The sequence below is a fragment of the Nicotiana sylvestris genome, chromosome 7 (genome assembly GCF_000393655.2).
Source record: "Nicotiana sylvestris chromosome 7, ASM39365v2, whole genome shotgun sequence".
Classification (NCBI taxonomy): Eukaryota; Viridiplantae; Streptophyta; class Magnoliopsida; order Solanales; family Solanaceae; genus Nicotiana; species Nicotiana sylvestris.
In genome coordinates, this window is record NC_091063.1 from 90,515,519 (window position 1) to 90,535,416 (window position 19,898).

General features: G+C 37.4%; 2 protein-coding genes across 2 annotated transcripts in view; one reads left to right on the forward strand and one right to left on the reverse strand.

Annotated features, from left to right (window-relative positions):
• The window catches only part of LOC104225870 (small ribosomal subunit protein mS47-like), a 31,507-nt gene extending 19,312 nt beyond the window's left edge, over positions 1-12,195 (forward strand). The window contains exon 7 of the mRNA XM_070150499.1: positions 11,476-12,195. The gene's annotated coding sequence lies outside the window, so the exon portion shown is untranslated. The remainder of the gene's footprint in view (positions 1-11,475) is intronic.
• LOC104225863 (outer envelope protein 64, mitochondrial) lies at positions 3,944-18,267 on the reverse strand. Its single transcript, XM_009777744.2, has 13 exons — positions 17,934-18,267; positions 17,627-17,779; positions 16,500-16,624; positions 15,957-16,082; positions 12,474-12,656; positions 12,195-12,339; positions 10,145-10,313; positions 8,990-9,124; positions 8,677-8,877; positions 8,028-8,152; positions 7,900-7,951; positions 7,290-7,359; positions 3,944-4,407 (listed from the first exon to the last, which is right to left on the reverse strand). The coding sequence occupies exons 1-13, from the start codon at positions 18,170-18,172 to the stop codon at positions 4,325-4,327; spliced, it is 1,806 nt and encodes a 601-aa protein (XP_009776046.1). The 5' UTR covers positions 18,173-18,267; the 3' UTR covers positions 3,944-4,324.
• Positions 18,268-19,898: the final 1,631 nt, after the last annotated feature.

The following is a 19,898-nucleotide window of genomic DNA, read 5'->3' on the forward strand; positions in this document are numbered from 1 at the left end:
TCTCCCTTTTTTTTTTGAAAAAGATCTTCGGACTTCCCCGCAATGAGTCCCTGATTTTTACTTGGGAATTCGAATAAGGTCGAACTTAGAGCAATTCGAGCGAGATCAAATGTGAAGTAATTCGAGCAAGGTCGAATATAAAGTAATTCGAGCGGGGTCGAATGTAAAGTAATTCGAACAAGGTCGAATGTAAAGTAATTCGAGCGAGGTCGAATGTAAAGTGTAAAATCACTTGGTGGGGTTGTGCGAAGATGCTGCTTCATTTATTTCATTCGATGGAGAATATTACATATTGCTGCTTGTTTCATTCATATATTGGAGAAGTTCTAGTCTACCTAGTCCCTTCATCGTTCGGCCTGGAGAAGTTGTCGATAGGCGCGGCGATGAGTTTCACTCGAATTTAGTTTGCTTGATCCGAGCGAGATCGAATCTCGTTTTGTGAGTTCGATTGAAGTCGCTTTTGATCTGAAAATTCGAGTGAGGTTGACTTCTGATTTTCCATTTTGGGCGAAATCAGTTTTGACTTATATATTCGAGCGAGGTCGAATTTTGCTTTCACCTGGTGATGGTCGTAAGGGTGTTAAGTCGAGCAAGGACGAATTGTAACCCGTTTGGCGATGGCCAATGGTCGTAAGGGTGTTAAGTCGAGCGAGGTCGAACTGTAACCCATTCGGCGATGGCCGTAAGGGTGTTAATTCGAGCGAGGTCGAATTGTGACTCGTTCGGCGATGGCCGGTGTAAGGGTGTTAATTCGAGTGAGGTCGAATTGTAATCCGTTTGGTGATGGACGATGGTCGTAAGGGTGTTAATTCGAGTGAGGTCGAATTGTAACCCGTTTGGTGATGGTGCGGCTTTGCCTGTTGCATTACTTTTATTGGAGAACATCACTCATTGTTGTATTGTTTATGCATGCATTGGGGTGAGTCCCGGTTTGTTTAATTTTGCTTTCATTGGAGAGTATCGTGCGTCGGGATGAGTCCCGATTTGTTTAATTTTGCTTTCATTGAAGGGTACTGTGCATCAGGATGAGTCCCGATTTGTTTAATTTTGCTTCATTGGAGAGTACTGTGCGACGTGATGAGTCCTGATTTGTTTAATTTTGCTTTCATTGGAGAACGTTATGCGTCGTTACAGCGTGTACGTGTCGGTGGAGTCCCAGTTTACCTAGACCCTTCTTTGCTTGGCTTGGAGAGGTCGTTGTCGGGACAAACGACGAACTTATTGCTTGGGCTTCTAGGCACCTTGGACTAAACGATGTTCGGACGCGATTCACAATATTTAGTTCGCTGAATTGGCGTAGGATTGCCATGGCGAATATGCATGCAAGCTTTTCGAGTTCAAGTTCTGCTTGTGTCGGAGAGACAGTATGTTCCACGTGCTCACCGCTTAGTCCCGGTTCATGGAGATTTTCTTAATAATATCAGCTTGTTTTGAGCCGTTTGTCTGCTATTTGCAATACGGTATGGTGTGGAGGGTTTTGTTTGGTGCGTTCGGTGTTGTTTGTTCCTTGTTCGCGTACTTGTGAGAATGCTCATGTTCCTATCCCAGTCCAAAAAGAGAAAAATGACAAGTTAGTTCCAAATGAAATTGCCCGTTACCTTGACCCGGTAAGTCGGGGGGAGGGCGCTATAAGGCGACTCGTTCCACCCCGTACTCGAATGGCGATTTCAGATTTGGCAGCCCCATGTTTGGTTTCACCATTAGTCGCATCTAGGCTTCTCATGGGCTGAACTTACCTTGCCCGTTGGGATCTCGAGCTCGAGTCCTGGTTCAACCCCGTCTGATGTGCGTAGATAATAAGGGAAACATGTTATACCCTGTGCATATGGGTACAAAAACAAAGCACGGTAAGTCGGTTATTTCAAAAAATCACACAGTAGGCTACCGTCCCTTCCTAAGAGGCAGAAGTATAGATCGGCATATAAAGTTAATACGACAAATAGGATTGTGGGCGTGCTAAGTGCGTAGTGGTCGTAATCCCACTTTGACTACACATAAGACGTGTCGAACCCATCACTACAGTCGAGGCATGGGTTTTATATAGACATCAGACCTAATTTTGATTTCATGTAGAGATCTAACCCTAATTGGCTTGGTTATTTCAAAAGCCTGCCTATAACTTTCTCAAGTTGGTATTTGGTATTTATACTGAGAGGGTGAGGCTACGACAACCGGGAAGTGAAACTCTGGTTGACTTTAGATCTAGAGGGAATTAAGATTTTGGCTAGAAAATCCCCACAGATGGCGCCAAATTGTTTGACCAAAAGGTGTTAAGCTTTTTGTTAAACTAATTAATGAGAAAATAAAGGATAAATCCTAGCCAAGGATAATTAGCTCTAGATCAAAGTGCATTAAATAGGAGAATAAGATATAGTCAAGCTCATGAACCTGTAAGACTTATAAAGGATATCAAATATAAATGACATGCTTACATTCTTGATGTATTGTTCCGTAATGTAAGAATAAAGAAGGAAAAGAAGGAATGCCATTAACAGCTGCGAGATCTATCTTTATTGATTCAAGAAAGATGATTACAAAGATTTGCCGCCTAGATCCGAAACTTCTCTTATTTTTCTCCTGTAGCATTCTCCGGTTCTTCTGCCTCTATTTTCTAAAAGAGACCAGACCCCCTTTTCTGGTTATCTTCCCCCTCTATATATAGTAAGTATTCCCTTTTATCCAACGGTTCTTAGTCAAAATGCCTTAATCCGTTGATTGTACGTTGGTTGTTCCCCTTAAATGTCTCGACATATACTTTACCGTACAAGCTTTCTGATAGTTCGATCCCGGCAGCAGCCGGGATACTCGTTGTTATGATGTTTTATGAATACGACCACGACTTAATCGACCCCTCGCCATTCCTTTTAATACTGCTCCTCGTGTGGTCAGATTTCGACCTATATAATTCTCTAGTCCTAATCAATGCTATAAACATTCATGCTGGAACACCTTGGCGGATTGGACTCACTAGCAAACTGGAGCTTACATAAGAAGACTTCTATTTTCTTCATGGGAGCTGACGCTTACCTATGATTAAAATCAGTTAGTCAACTTCAAAATTAGGACGAGAAAGAATTCCTTCGCTGTTTAGCCATTTTCATAATTGGTTTAGTTTAGCTGGAAGGATTAATACCTTGCTCAAGCTTTTACTTTGGAGCACTTTATTTTATACTCCACTGGGACATTTTGTCCCCAGCTGTTGACTTGGGAGTTGTTTAGTTTAGATTTACGAACTCCTCATGTAATGATAATTTAATTCAGAATTATGGAAATTAAACTAAGAAGAAAAAACTAGTATGACAGACAAAAAGGTGACCGGGTAAATGACAATATAGCCACATAAATACATAAATGGGCTGTACTTTACACAAATCAGACGATGAAACAAACAATGACAATGCCAGTGATTAACCTCCCCATACCAAATGGCTTATTTTTTAAGAAAATAGTTTCCTAAAAGCATCTTCCAGTGCCTGGTTAGTAAGTAAGAGATATCTTAGGAAGAAAACGTAAGTTTAATAATATTGTTAACAAATCAAATAGTGCTTGATGAACTACTTATTATTAATGAGTGATGATGTATCGTTCAACTATTGAGTTAAGCAATGATATACCGTCAACAAATCAGACAGTCGTGGTGAAAAATGACGTCTACCACAGATCTTTATCAAAATTTACAAGTTTTTAAAGATTTTTGGAAATTTTTTATCAAAAACCAAAAAGTAAAATGCGTGTCCAAACATAATTTCAAAAGAAATTCTCGCCCATAAAATTATAACATTTTTTCAAGTGAAATGTATGTCCAAACATAATTTCAAATTTCAAATATCATTTTTCTAACTTAATTTCAAATATTACTTTTTCTTTAAAAAATCAAAATATTTATGTCCAAACACCTACTTCTTTCTTTAAAAAATCACAATATAATCAGTACGCGGATCGCTATAAAAGTGGACAACATAGTCATAATGAGAATACCATGTCTTTGCATCCAACGTGTAAACCCAGCTCCAAAGTTTATCCTTAGAAATTCTGTTTATCAAATGGGCAGGGGAAGGGCAGCAAGATGATTTTTAGCCAATGCTACCACCATTTTTCTCCAATGGATGAATTAATTACATTTGGAGACTTGACAACGAAAACGAGATATCCATGAGAAAATACATGCACTTCTATTTTGAAGCTTGGTTTCCAAGCCAAGCATTCTCAGGAAAATTTGTCCCTATAAATTATCCTCGGCCTCAAGCGGTATAGAAAGAAGCAAAAATGAATCCGCTAATCTTCCTCTCGGAGTATTCCCTCTCATCATCTTATACCACTTTGATCAACTAATTAGCTTTCTGAGTCTCTTTTCAGCCAGACTGGCAACCTTATTCTGCGGTTCCAGAACGAGTGCATGTCTGAAATCTGGAATGTCCAAATTCACAGTAAATTAATGAACAACCAAACTAAAAGGAAAACAGAATCCCATCTCTGGGGAGGATACACCATCAACCTAAAACTGATATCTGTGCAGTTTTACAAGTGTCTTCAACAAATATGGTTCTACTTTTGATATCACAACGAAAAAAAGGAAATATAGTTCATGAACCATGGAAAAAATGGAAGTGACAAAAAATTAGAGTGAATAATATGGTCAATGGGAAAGTGGTTACAAATTGATTATAACGTTTTTAATTCACACACGCACACATTAAATTTATGTATATAGTGAGAGCTTCGAGCCAAAAGCAATGGTGCAGAGGTGTCCACACCTACTGCTACTTAAATAGCTGCCCCGTGACACAACAACAAAAAACCAGTGGTATCTCACATTTGGAGTCTTGGGAAGGTAGTGTGTACGCAGTCCTTACTCCTACCTTGCGAAAGTAGAGAGGTTTTTGGTAGACTCTTGGCTTAGGAAAAATATAAAGGTAAAGAAGATTAAAAAGCTCAGGAAAGGTAAAAAGCAGGAAATAACAAGAAGCAGTAACACAGCAAAGCAATCAGAAAACGAAAGCGCAAAAATCGACAGGTAATAACAAAAATCTGAGAATAAGAAATACAAGATTAGCACTAAGTAATGCACTAAAACTACTGGTATGAACAAGGTAGACGCTAGGCTACCTAACCTTCTATCTTAATTCTCAACTTCCACACCTTCCTATCAAGGGTCATATACTCGGTAAGCTTGAGCGTCGCCATGTGTTGCCTAATCACCTATTCCCAATACTTCTTTGGCTTACCCCAACCTCGCCAAAAGCCCTTCACGACCAACCTCTCACACATCCTTGCTGGGCAATCACCGCCTCTCCTCTTCACATGTTTGAACCATCTAAGAGCCCTTTTGGCTAAGCTACCAAAAACTACTTATTTTGAAAAGTACTTTTGTTCAGAAGTGCTTTTCGAAAAAGTACTTTTTCATAGATTAACAGTTTGTGTTTGGTCAATTCATTTGAGAAGTACTTTTTGCGATATTTAATAAGCGAATTGTGTTTGGCCAATCTTTCCAACAAGTACTTTTGAGTGTCAAATTACGGTAAAGGAGAATAAAAATTAGTTTTACATTAGCATTATTTAAAAAAGAGCAATCTTAGATATTTATTATAAGAGAATTTAATTATTTTTAAATTTTTATGTAATTATATTAAAGTATAAGACATAAAGTAATATATGTATATGTATATATATATATATATATCAAGATTTAAACAATATAAATATAAGTATATAAAAGCAATAATTTTAGTAGGAACATATGTGCTTACAAGTAACATGTATAAAAAACAACATCAATTCTTGAGAAAAACAAACTAGGTAGTATTGCATTATGTCAACTATATTATATGCATGCGCGCAAAAAAATAAATAAATAAAATTACAAAGTGGAGATCATATAATATTGGTATACTATAAGAAGAAAAAAATCATACCTTACGAAGAAAATGCTTGGATATGGTGATTAACATTGTTATTTCAAAGAGTAATAGGAGACTAAGAAGAAACGGCGGAAGAGAAAAGAAGATATCTATTTATAGTAGAGAGATTATTCTAAATAGGAATAAGAGAAGAAAAATAAAAATACGGTAAATATAAAAAAGAGAAAGAAAGAGATGGTAGAAAGAAAAAACGTAAAGGTTAAATTAATAAGGGATGATTTAGGAAATATAATTTTACAGTTAGGATATTTATGTCTTGAAAGAATTAATTTTCTGCTTCTGCTTTTTGTGGGAAGGCACAAGGAACTGTATCATATTTTTGTACAAATATGTAAAGGCTCTACTAATGTTATTTTGGATGCATATTTATAAGACAGTTGACAGAACTGTTGAGCCGAGGGTCTCCCGAAAACAACCTCTCTACTCTTTCGGGGTAGGGATAAGGTCTGCGTACACTCTACCCTTCCCAGAAAGTCTCTTATTGTGAGGCTTCCCTTCCCTTACTCTAGGGCTTTTCTTCTCTTATTCTCTAAAGGCAGATAAAGCCATCTGATATAGGGCTTTCTCCTGTAATCTGTCTCTTGATAAGAAGCTTTCTTTTGATCTGGGTTAATCTCGTCTTCTTGAAGAATTATGGATTCCTAAACCTAGTACGGGAAAGCGATTCTACTCCACTAGTGGGATTTTGCTGGGTATGTTGTTGCTTCTTGAAAGAAGCTAGAAGTTGTAGCTTCTTCTCAAAAGCAGAAAAATTGCTTATGTTGCTGCTTAAAAGCACTTCTCGGTTTTGGCCAAACGCCTCATATTTTCAAATAAGTACCTTTTTGACAAAAAAAGTACTTTGACCTCTGAGAAGCTTGGCCAAACAGGCTCCAAGTCTCGCTTCCCACATCTTGTCCTCCACAGGAGCTACTCCCACCTTGTCCCGAATAACTTCATTCTAATCTTATCTACCCTGGTATACTCGCACATCCATCTCAATATTCTCATTTTTGCCACATTCATCTTCGTGACACACAAGGCACTAAAAAACAAAATAGCAGCAAAACCAGAAAATAGGAAGCCACCCAACCCCCCCCCCCCAAAATGCGTAGTACAAATCTATATCAAGCTACCAACTTTTAAAATTCACATGACATGACTAAGTTAAATTTGGTAATTGTCCTTGTCATTAGCTCCGGAGAGCTCTTAGTGATACGGAGATATCAACCCTGAGCAAATTCTGTGCAATTCAAATATTTCTTCCTACACAAAATGGAATCAATATCTGATAAACACTTACAACAAGAATTCATTGCAGAAAGAACGCAAATGAACAGGAAAGATGCACCTTGCAACGGACAGAGTCACATAGAAGCACCATAACCTCACCTTGTAGAGCCTCTTTATAGAAGAGAAGCGACTCCCTAGCTGTTCCCCGTCTCAAATAAGCCTTTACATTCTGCAATTAAAATAAATAAATTCCGCCAAGTGAGAATACATTTGGATCATACATGCATCAAATAATTAACCTAAGCTACAAGTGGAAAAAGTAGAATAGTATGAGTCTAACCTTACATAATTAAGCTCTCACGTAATTAACTTTATGTATAGCTTGTAAAGTGTGAATTTCTTTTTTATTCTCAAGTTGTAGATAAGTAAATATTGATTTCCTAGATCAAGTATGCTACAGATTTACCCTAGTTTTGGTTCTGATTTCAGAAATCAAATTGTATCTACTCTCGAATTTTTTCGTCCGTCGTGATTAAAGTACCCAATATTGTTTGACCAAATCCGGTACGGATCCCATACCAACACCCATACTAGTGTCGTGTCGACACGGGTGGAGCACTTAAAACTGCCGTGTCGGAGCAACTTAGTTGAATACTAGTATTATTTTGGAATAATATTACAAAGGAGTGTTAGATTAGAGTACAACTCAGAAAAAAGAGTGCACTTAATATCAGTTGCACAATTCCAGAAATTAAATTTCTCCTGATACCTTTTTATCAAGTAAAATTGCTTTAGTACAGTCCTCTTCAGCTTGTCGAAAGCTGCAAGTGAAACGTAAATAAATAAATTAGAACCTCAAGCGCTGAAGAAGTTGTTCTACATGATTTTTTATCATACCACCCCAATTCTAAGTAAGCAGCTGCCCTGTTGCAATAGTATGTGGCGTTATCATTCAATTTTATTGCTTCTGTATAGTAGCTCACGGCTTTGTTCCACTGCTTGCCCTTATATGCAGCATTTCCCTACACAAAACACCATGATAAATTAGAAGAACATACTAATGAAAGAACCCATAACTTTCAGAAGATAGTAAAGTGAATATGGATAACTATTATGCACAACATTATTTCATATTGCATATGCTGTTACTTATGACTGAAATTAAAAATTTGCTAGGATTACGGTAACCACTTAGCAGTAGCAAATCGACTGGAAATCAATGTTACAACAATCGTTGTGAAATTGAATGTTTCTTGTATGTCTTATTAGCGGACTCTTCTTCTTTGGAGTAGAGAATGAAAGTCAAAGTTAATATTTTTAAGTGCCCCCCATGCTGCTCATCAGAGATAATATTGAATACCAGTGCTGGGAGCTAAAAAGCTGTAACAAGGAGATGTGAATTATACTTCAGGTCTTTGTACCCTGTCGGATGAGGATATAAAACAGTTTGATGCCACAAAGAGAATTAAGGAACTGAATATAATCATGTTGAACAAAACTAAGCAGTTGACCTTAACATATTAAAAGAAAAAGAGTAGAACAAAACCTTTTCTTTCAAAAGTTCAGATGCATCAATGCTCCCATTGGTATCCGATAATGGTGATGCACTGGATTGTATGCTTACTTCCTCTTGAAGAGACGAATACATATCCAAGACAGTGTCAAGTAGAAACTTATCAGTCCCATGAGATGCAATAAATGACAGGGATATAGGATAGTTATCATGTTCTCCAAAAGGAATGGAAGCCTGACATTCAAAACAAGGAACAGAATATGAAATCACTAAAGAATGGAAAGAAATCTGAAGTATGGGGAAGACTAAGTACAGCATGATGCTTGAATACTGCAAATGAAATTACCTGACAGCAACCTGACATACTGGCAATGCTCAATAAGGCAAATAGTCTATCATGAACTTCAGCCGATAGACCTTTCCTTGACTTTAATTTTGAAGGAGGATCTGCGGTCGTCGGAAGTACCAATATGCTATTGTTCTTCAAATAAAAAAAGTGAGTCCTTGAGATGCATATTCCATGAAGATCAAATAGATACCACAAACATGAAAATCAGAGTAAAGATTGTCTGGCTTTAGAATGAACTGAGGTCATTTTTTTACATTCAACTCTTAGAAACATTATTTTATGTCATGTGGTCAAGCAGAGGAATCAGGGATCTCTGTGAGATAAATACATTGATAGTCTAGAAGGTAATGTTGAACTCATTATTAAATTGGTGTAGAAAGTTTCTTTGATAGTTAAATCTATACATGATTGTATAGCTTTAACATGCCATTAGATATGCCGATACAATAGTTGGATGTAAAAAGTGGGATTATGATACATTGGAATTGTAATACAAAGGACCATACTAGTGGGGGCATTATAAAAAGGGAATAGCTAACAAATTGGTTAATGACATCGACCATCCTGTAACACGATACTCTATTTGAGGGATAAAAGAAATCGAAGCAGAGGGGTTTTGAGAGAGTAACCAAATCACTAACTATACATGAGTGTTACGAATCCTTTTCTATTTAACAACCAAAGGCCCATCACCAATAGTCCAATACTATATGTGATATGACTGTTTCTGGCCAACCAAATGACTCCCTACTTTTTCTGATGTATTGTACATGCCAAACATTGTGGGACAACCCAAAACACAAACATGTTACATGAAATGGGATGCAAGACCAAGTGTTATATTGCATCAGAGATTAAAGTGGTAAGTGACATGGTAAACTTTTCAAACTGTTTCCTTGACATTTGTACCCAAAGTTGTTTGAACATTTAAGTGGTATTGATGAAGATGAGAAGCTAATGGTACCTCATAGCTGCCACCAACGGAGTGGTAAAATCTCAGACCTCAAACCCCACCCCCCCACCCCCCCACCCCCACAAAAAAAAAAAAAACACCAACCCCAAAAAGTCAAGTAGGAAAAGAGGATGTATGAGGAAAAAGGAATCATAATAAACAAGAATTTTTTGTTTCATATTTAAGCTGCCGAAAGATACCTTCAAAAGATTCTGCATAGCAACTCGCATCTCGGTCCTAACTTTGTAAAGAATTTTAATATTCTCAGGAGTCGAGGTCATTGCTGCAGCAACATGAGTAGAGACTTTAGAACCTAATCTCGGTTTCACCGCTTTCATCCATTCTTCATAATTTGTTTTAAACTCATATCTGAGAAAAATTAAGCAACAGAGATGATGGTCATGGGGAAATCAAAGCCTCGACTACATCAGAATTATCGACGAGATAAGGCAGGATGAAGAGGAAAAAAACAGAGATAACAGAGATAGCACAGATGCAGCTGCTGAGTATGTCTATAAACTAAGTTTAGACAAACATGAGAAATAGTACACTAAAAGGCATACCACAGTGAACCACGTAAAGCAATCTTTCTCGAAAGGCAACAAAAATAAAGAGAATACTAAATGCTCCTATCTGATTCAAAAATAAATCCAGTTGATATTTACTTATCCCAAAAAAAAATCCAGTCCGCTAAAATTGTTTTTAATGACTGAGAAATCTGTCTCGGACCGGCCGCAGCCTTCGAAACTCAGGGATACTTGGTCCACCCCCTACCCTTCTCCACTTAAACAACAGGCTTAGTTCACATGGCGCAGAGCCCGAACCTGTGACCTAAGTCATAAGCCCCTCAACCTTTGCCACTTGAACTAAGCCCTACAGGCAAAAATCCAGTTCGACATTTCCCACCAGTACCTGCTATCCGTCAGCGCTTTACTACTAATAGAGAAAATCAACAGCACCTTGCAGATGGTTGTCAGTGCTTTACTGCTAAAAGTGCAAAATGCAGCACTATAACTATCAATTAACAAGTCACGTGCTACTTAACTTCCAAATAATTGCAGTTTTGACAAAGTTATTGATATATTGACAAGGTGGAGTGCTTTAAGCTATGAAAAACTCCAGCTAGCGGTTGAAAGTTTCAAGGTGAAAGTGGCTTAGTGAAACATACACTGCCAGTGCTGGAATGCCCCATAGTTGCTTTGGTTATAGATCATAAATTATACAGAAGTCTTCCAGATATAGTGAACAAAGCAAAGGTAAGAATCCTACTACATTTGCTAGATGAATATATGGTCATGATTGAGAATTTAGCGAAACAGCAGAACAATTTAGAATAGGATCAAAAAGTGGGTTTTCGAATATGAAACCATTCAGCTCCAATTCCAGTATCCCCTCTATGCCAAATACTTCATAATGAGTTTATGCATCATCTAATGTGCAAGAGTATCAAATAATTAGTTTACTACGAACCAGATCTAGAGTTGTCCATAAACTTGAGACTATTTCTTAAGTAGCTTTCTTTATTCTACAGGTGAACCAAGACTTTAGTGAAGATGAGGAAAAGAAGAATATACACACAGTGGACTCTCGTTGAAGGAGAGAAACAACCATCTTCTTAGATCAAAGTGGTATGCGGAGGGATAAAGTATTCACTTTCACGGCTTTAAAAGGCACAGCTCCCCATGGATTTACAGAACTCAAAGATGAGATTTCCAACGCCAGAAAAGAAAAGGTAAACGGAGAACCTCTGGGAAACAAACTATCTCCATGCAGATGGAACCCAGGAAGGTACAGGAGGTGTTGCAAGAAAGAAGCAATGATCTTGCCAACAAATAAACCACGCTGGAGGGCAGCTCAATGTTTTGCACATGCATGCCTGAGGTTCCTCACATAGACAAACACTGCTATCTCTCAAGGTGGTCAACCCAATGCAGGAGGCCATAACTAAACTGTAGCCAGATGCTATTAGCTTTCGCTCCAAAAGAGAGAGAGAGAGAGAGAGAGAGAGAGAGAGAGAGAAAGGGCTTTGGAGATTTTCGTGGACAGAGATTCTTGTGAAGAGAGAATCCAGCAAATGAGTTGCTCAAAATTTTCTGAAACCAATTCTGGTGCATATTAAATTATAAACCGCTAAGATACGGCACATAGCAGGACATGTTATCAGACAGTGGAAAGCATAATAAGAGCAGCTTAAAAAGTCTTTCTTGTAAGAAAATAGACTAGCCCATCAAAGAATGGCATGTGCATGACCTTTGAAGAAGAAACATCACAGAAGAGAGAGCCGTCAGGGTAGACATCCCATTTTGCTGGTTGATTGATTCTTCACGGAAACCTTTCAAGCTGGGTACATTTGATGCAATATACTGCCCAAGGTTCAGATGTTTCGGTGTCTGGTCTGTGCAAATACAAGAAAAATAAGTGATACAAAGGAAGTAGATAATACCAGCATCTGCCACCCGAATGACTGCATCGAAGAATTGTAATACTTATAAATTAGGAGGAAAAAGGACAAGGCAACCTGCAACTTACATCCAGATAATTTTTCTATTACTTTGCTCACAACATACATCGTCTTCTGCTTTGGTACTTTACACAGCTGAAAAAGATCATCAGCTATGACAAAGCATCTTGTCCTCTTAGGTTCAACTGATGCTAACTGAAGTAAAACATGTCCAACTCGATGCAGCACAGATGGATCACGGGCCAACCATCCTAATAAAGGCATTGCCATCATCAAAAATTGAAACTGATATAATGCCTAGCACTAATACCTGAGAATTCTGCATATTTTTCCAATAGTGACCAATGTAAACTTTTTTTTTTAAATAACAGTGACCATCTTAATTTTCAGTTAATCAAACTTCAGAAGCTGAAATTTCAGCTTTACCATCAACACATTAGCCAAGGCATCTATAAAATGATCCAGATACGCCTCAGTCATGAGTATTTACTACGCAATTCCCCCCATTGCTTTTACCGAACTTCTTGTATCAACCAGTCATCGAACATATCTTTGTTCTCAGTGTCTTTTGTTAGTTTGGTGTTTACTTTTGTGATACATAATAAATTGTCCATTGTTGATTCTTTTAAAGAATAGATCATCGCAATTAGATGAAGGAATAAAATATGAAAGGATACTATGATTCAAGGAAATTTAATGAATGGATATATGATCAACCAACATTTATCGGCTCAATTGTTCACTCGCCTATACAAGGTTGACTGACCTGTAGACCTAATATAATCTCTTTTTCCCTGCAATAGTCCCTTAACCCACTTCCATTCATGCATTTTATTTTAAATGTATTTGCAGCTAAAATGTCTAGAACAGTAGATGGCAAAACGGCGCACAGTTGCAAATTTCCCACCAGGCACCCCCAAGTACGATTACACAAACCTAGTCAATATGGAACACCTTCTGCAGGTTTTATGGTAACAAAAAAGGAGTAGCAGAGGACTGAGGGCGATTGACTCGGGAGCCACAAGTTTGTAATTGGATAGCCATTGAGCAACATCAAGACGATGGCAGTGGTCCCAGCGCTTATCAAAGGTTAACATAATCATAATTAATATGGTTTCAACGGAAGTACTACTCACTCTTAGATATGAGCATGCAATCTTATCCACCAAACTTGGTAAGGACCTGCCTCTGGAAGGAGGAGAACAACAGTAAAGTCCGCTATAGTCCACATGTTGAGGATCAGAAGAAGGAAGAAGCGAAGGAACAAAAGGAGGAATGAAAATCCAATATTTAAAAATTGTATCCATAGGAATGTGTTTGATTAGCTACTAGTAGTAGATGAAAGAATTGCTCACCAACTCAATAATCAATAGTTGATCTGAGCAGATGATCAGCCACAGAGGGAGAGGGACACGACTTACACTCCTAAGGGATGCGACAGTAGAAAGTTTCCTGCAATGAGCGAGAGCCTGATAGACCAATGCCACGTAGAGATGAAGTGCCCAAGGTTCGCGGACCTTTTTCCTAGAAAAGGCAATGACGTTATTTGGAGAATAAGCATCGACAGTAATACGGGGGATGCAAGCGTTACAAGAAATGATTGAGAGTTTAGCTCCCATTTGGCCATAGAATTTGGGAGCTTGTTTTCAAATATCCGTTTGTTTATAGATTTTAACCATTTTTGGCAGATTTGAAAACAAAATCTTCAAATCCCATAAGCATCTCTAGAGTAGTTTTTGAAGTTTTCTACTCACAGAACTTCAAATTCTTTTCAAGTATAATGCATATCCAAACACAATTTCAACTTTCAAAAATCATTCTTTATCTCATCTTTAAAAACTTATTTTTTTCAAATTTTAACCAAATCTATGTCCAAACGCTAGCTAAGAATCTGTAGATGGCTTTATGTCCACCTTCAAATCCTAAAGATCAATCCTTGAGAAGCAGTGAAAGTACCAAGCTGGAATACAATATGGGCAGCGGATATTTCCAGGGGAATGGTGAAATGCATGGATTGGAAAGAACACCTATGGTAAAAGTACTTTATTGGGCCAATACCGACAATAGGAGACGAACGCTGGGGGCCATTAGGAAGGAAAGCGTTGTAAGAAACGATAGTGATGGTAGTGCAAAGAACTAAGTTAGAGAGAACTGAATATTTCAGAATACGTGAGAATGGTGCCTGTCTTTATTGATTTTATTTACAGATACAAAGTTACTTTATTTACTATGATTTCCTATCCTTCTAATTATGGGATAGCTTCATTAACCATACACCAAAGTTGCTAACACTAATACAGTGGTCACCTAATTACCTCATAACATTAAGTAGCTGCCTCATAAATCTGAAATAGTTTAACACTCTACTTCAAACTTGTGTATGAATTTGTCCCAATTATACTTGATAATGGCCTGAATCTAACATTTTGCAAATAGAATCAAAACATGATAAAAAAAAAACATTAATAGCATTTTCGAATTTGTAAAAAATGTGGGCAGTTGAGTGGACATGTCTACTATACGAAATGTTGACTTCACAGGTCAATTGACGTGAGGTGATTGGAGATGTCATTTGACCTAGACAGCTAACTAGATCAGTCAGCTGAAGTAGATTGTTGACTTGACTGGTTATTCACATGGCTGTGAATGTGGCAGCTAATGTGGACTGTTGACATGGTTGTTAATGACAGTACTAGACCTAGCATGTGAGGCATGGGGCGCTGAGGAGGATTCTGGAGTATGTTTTTACCGTTGTATTCACCTTAAGAAAACATACCTTCTGGCGTGGCCAGTCGACAAATTTGACAAGACAAATAGATGGGGCACGTTATTTTTACAAATAAGTGACAAGTTGGACAATGCCAAAGAAGAAATCTCAATAAGATGGACTGGAGAATGCAGAAATAGGTTGCTAGCGATGTAGCTAAAGATAAAGTTGAAAAATATGGAGTATCCTCTAAGATCCTGCGCGCATTAAGAATTTAGAAACAACACTTAACTTTAAAATATCCAGGAATGCTCTTGCAATAGAAATGTTTCCAAGTCCTTGTGTATCAGTACTAAATATTGTAGTTTTTTATTATTTCCTTTAATTCACTAACTTATTTATTCCTGAGGAAGCCACCTAATTTACATTAGACCAATTAAATAGCTGCCTAATAAATCAACACATGTTCTAATAGGTTCTTGTGACAACTAGTTTTATGGTTGTGAAAAGTATCAGAAATTGGGGCTGGATTGGCCTTCAACAGTAAAGAAGAGAACAGGTAAAAGTTCCTTTTTATCCCATTTAGCATAAAAACTTTTCAACTTTTTTTCTCCTTTTTTTGGTGCTGTTCTAATAAGAAAAAGGGAAGAACTTTTTATTATCCTGGTTTCCACCAATGCATTTTGCAATAAAAAGTTAAGGGACTTTTGCTGGGAGACTATTTCTACCTCTTCATTAACTGCTTACATACAACTGCAGATAAAGATTTTGGCCTCCTGGACATTGTTTTGATAAGTCACAAAGCAAATACTGTGGTAATTGGAGATAACGAAATTATACATACCAATACTGTCCAAACTTTGCGATACAGGCAGGATGCCAATAGTTGATATGGCCCCATGTGACGGTCTAAACCCAAAGACACCACAAAATGCTGCTGGTACTCTAATGCACCCAGTCGTATCAGTACCTGAAATAATTCAGCCTCTGTAACCATCTAATTTTCTGAATCTGAAGTCAAATCCTTTTACAAATTGTTACCACTCCAATCTAGTTAAACAGAAACCAATCAACCTCGTAAAAATAAAATCCATAGGTCTTTTTTTATTAGTCCAGTACAGTCAGAAATGTGGTGAAACTACTTCACACATATCTAAGATGAGGAAAAAAGAGTCTGACATTAAATTATCCAAAAGAAAAAGGAAGGCACCAAAGAGGAGGCCTTGACCACAGCAAGAATATATCTTCAGCAGGTCCAACATATTTATGCATCATATGCATACTTTAAACCATTATGGCTTAATCAAAATGAAACAGGGAACACAAGAAGAGGAAATCTTTGAATCAGTGACTCTTAATAACTGTAACTTCAATTGAAAACCCATACCTAGAGCAAAATCAACTAGTTCAGCTGCAACAGCAACAGCCGAGCCACTGGATGAGCCACCTGGAATATGAGATGGCACTTTTGGATTTGTTGGAGTACCGCAGTGCAGATTCTCTCCAGTAACCCTGAAACATTCGGGGGAGGGGGGGGGTGTTAGTGGCTTAGTGCAGCGTCCAATAATAGCCATTGATATAGCTGAAAATCATACTCTCTCCATCCCAACTTTTCAAACACTCTTTCCATTTTGAGACATTCTAGAATGTTTGTTACCATTCCATTCCTATACATCTTTCACAACTTGTAAGAATTCAAATTCATCAAATGATTCAGTTCAATTTTGATGAGATGTTTTCTCTATCAAACTACTGTTCATGGTTAATTTAATGTTTATCTAATAGATTTTTTTTATAAGGTAAATTGTATTAATCAAAAGGGAAAAAAAACTCCCGTATACAAGAAGTATACCAAAAAGTAGAGAATTTACATCAAAACATAATTCTCTACAAAAGACGCCAATCTTCTAGACAAGTAGGGGCTATATGAGTGCACCAAAAAGCGATCAAAGATAAAAGACTATTCTTATTTATCTAATAGATATACAGGGTGTGTTTGGTACGAGGGAAAATGACTTTCTGGAAAATGTATTTCATGAGGAGATCATTTCATGGTGTTTGGTAAGACGGAGTCATTTCTCATGAAAAACATTTTCCATTAAAAGGAGGAAAATGATCTCTCTCACTTGTGGGCTGAAGTCATTTGCCTTACAACTATCTCATTTCTAACTTCATATTATTCGTTTCAATTAAAACTTAGACATTACCATTAATCTCTAGTACCCAAAATTTCTTCAAAACACTCTCCCATTTGTTGATATTATTGTTAATCTTTAATATATATTTCTTCTGGGGAAAAATTTCACTCACCAACCAAATACTAGAAAACATTTTCTAGGAAATATTTCCAGGAAACATTTTCTAGGAAATATTTCCATGGAAAATGACTTCCTTCATACCAAACATACCTATGATTCAAATTAACTTTTGAAACTCCGTATCCAAATAAATATCGTCAAATAAAATGAGAAGGGATTAATGTCAAACAATAAATAGTATTAAAAGCATAGCTACCCGAGTCCAAATTCATCCATGATGGTCTTTCCAACACAAGTAGCACCATTCTTCAAAAGAGCAGTCACGACCATGGCTGTCTTCGTAGCCACCTCATGTGTCCGCTTCCACTCCGGACTACCGAAACCCGTCACAGATTCCTTCACATCAATACTATAAGTACATGAAAAAAAAAATAATTAAAACCAATTCCACGTCCAAAATTGCATTATCAAAACAAAATGTTAGTCCAAAAAGAACAATTTTTTTAAAAAAACTGTTCTTTATCAAATGGCCAAATTTATTTAACAGAGGAGTGTGACAGAACTTGTCTTTGATAGCAAAAGTGAGGGCAGAAAGGGAAAGTGGAGCAGCGGGAGGAGGAGGTTGAGGAAACGGAAGCAGCTCAATGCGTTCAATGAACGCGCCAAAATCTTCTTTGATTGAGTTTCTGGCTTTAAATCGTCGCCGTTGAACTTCAGCCAGGATCAATATTCCGGCAACACCGACGCCGATCACAACCCAGACTTTGGGGTTCGATACATTTAGCTTCGATAATTTTGTCATCACCGAAGTTTGGTCGGCGAATTTAAGGGTTTAAGGAACAGAGGAAATGGTAGTACTGATTTTTTGGGTTTTAGAGAGGAGAGGACAGGGAAATGGGGTTTAAGAGGAGCTTTGTCTGCGCAGCTGTAGAACCTTCCACGTGCTTGCGCGCGTTTCCTTCACGCGCGAATCTTCCTTTTTCGCAAGATACAAGAAAACAATTCCTTTTATCACGTATTCTATCACTAATCTTGCAATTTAGACGGTCTTCCGAAAAGAATGATATATTTCTACTATTAGAAATAATTTAAGTTTAAACTCTTCATTTTATGGGAAAAGTGTACAATAATAATAACGATTCAGCAAAATTTTACTAGTGGGGTCTAGGGAGGATAGTATGTACGCAGATCTTACCCTGACCCCAAGAGAGTAGAGAGGTTGTTTCCGAAAGACCCTCGGTTCAACAAGACGAAAAGAGACAATATTAATTCCACAATAGAAACTATAGGTAAATAACAGCATGAAAATGAGAAAGTAGATGCAAAGCAAAAGCGATAGACAGAATAGATTCGGCACTATGAAAAGCGAATGAGTAGTAAGACACAACATTGCTACTAGCTCAATCGACAAAAATCGGACTAGCCTCATAAAGGTACGAAGTAAGGAAAGACTCAACTACCTCCTAACCTACAACCCTAATACTCGACCTCCACAGCTTCCTATCAAAGGTCATGTCCTCGGAAATCTGAAGTCTCGCTATGTCCTGCTTCATCACCTCTCCCCCAATACTTCTTAGGTCGTCATCTACCTCTTATCCTACCCTCCAAAGCCAGCCGCTCACACCTCCTTACCGGAACATCTGGGCTTCTCTTTTGTATGTGCCCGAACCATCTGAGCCTCGCTTCCCGCATCTTGTCATCAATGGGAGCCACGCCAACCTTCTCCCGAATATCATCATTCATAATCGTATGAGGGAAGTGCACAGTTAACCACTAATTAGAGATGTATTTACTCTTAAGCCATTATTTTAAACGTATTTATTCTTTAGCCAATGCTTTAATAAATTTTTACCCGTCCGAACAAAAATACTCATGTGCTAGACATGGTATCCTTAACTTTATGAGTGTTGTGTAAATATTAAGGACAAAGTATCATGAATTAGCACATTTTGTTTTAAACTTTAGGACATCCTGTCTTAACTTCATATGTGCAGTGTAAATGTTAAGGACATGTGTCCTTAACTTCACAAGTGTTGTATAAATATTAAGGATATGGTATCCTTAACTTCATGAGTGATGTGTAAATATTAGGGACAAAGTGTCATGTATTTGCACCTTATGTTGTTAAATTCTAGGACATCAAGTCCTTAACTTCATATATGCGGTGTAAATGTTAAGAACATGGTGTCCGTAACTTCATGTGTGCAATGTAATTGTTAAGGACATAGTGTTCTTAACGTCGTGAGTGTTGTGTAAATATTTAGGACATGGTGTCCTTAACTTCATGAGTGTAGTGTAAATATTAAGGACAAAGTGACTTGTATTTGCACCTTTTGTTGTTAAATTTTAGGACATCATATCCTTAATTTCATGAGTGCTGTGTAAATATTCAAGACAAAATATTCACAATATTTACACAACACTCATGAAGTTAAGGATACCATATCCTTAATATTTACACAACACTCATGAAGAAAGGGTAAAATCATCTTTTCGTATTAATTTTAATAGAGTAGTGTCTATTTTTG

Bases quoted from the DNA above. Each gene is read 5' to 3' on its own strand.
- LOC104225863 (XM_009777744.2), bottom strand. From the start codon at position 18,172: ATGACAAAATTATCGAAGCTAAATGTATCGAACCCCAAAGTCTGGGTT. The intron at 16,083-16,499 runs GTATGGGTTTTC...GAATTATTTCAG, and splicing joins ACTAGTTGATTTTGCTCTAG to GTACTGATACGACTGGGTGC. The intron at 10,314-12,194 runs GTCATGCACATG...AATTTTTCTCAG, and splicing joins GTGATGTTTCTTCTTCAAAG to ATATGAGTTTAAAACAAATT.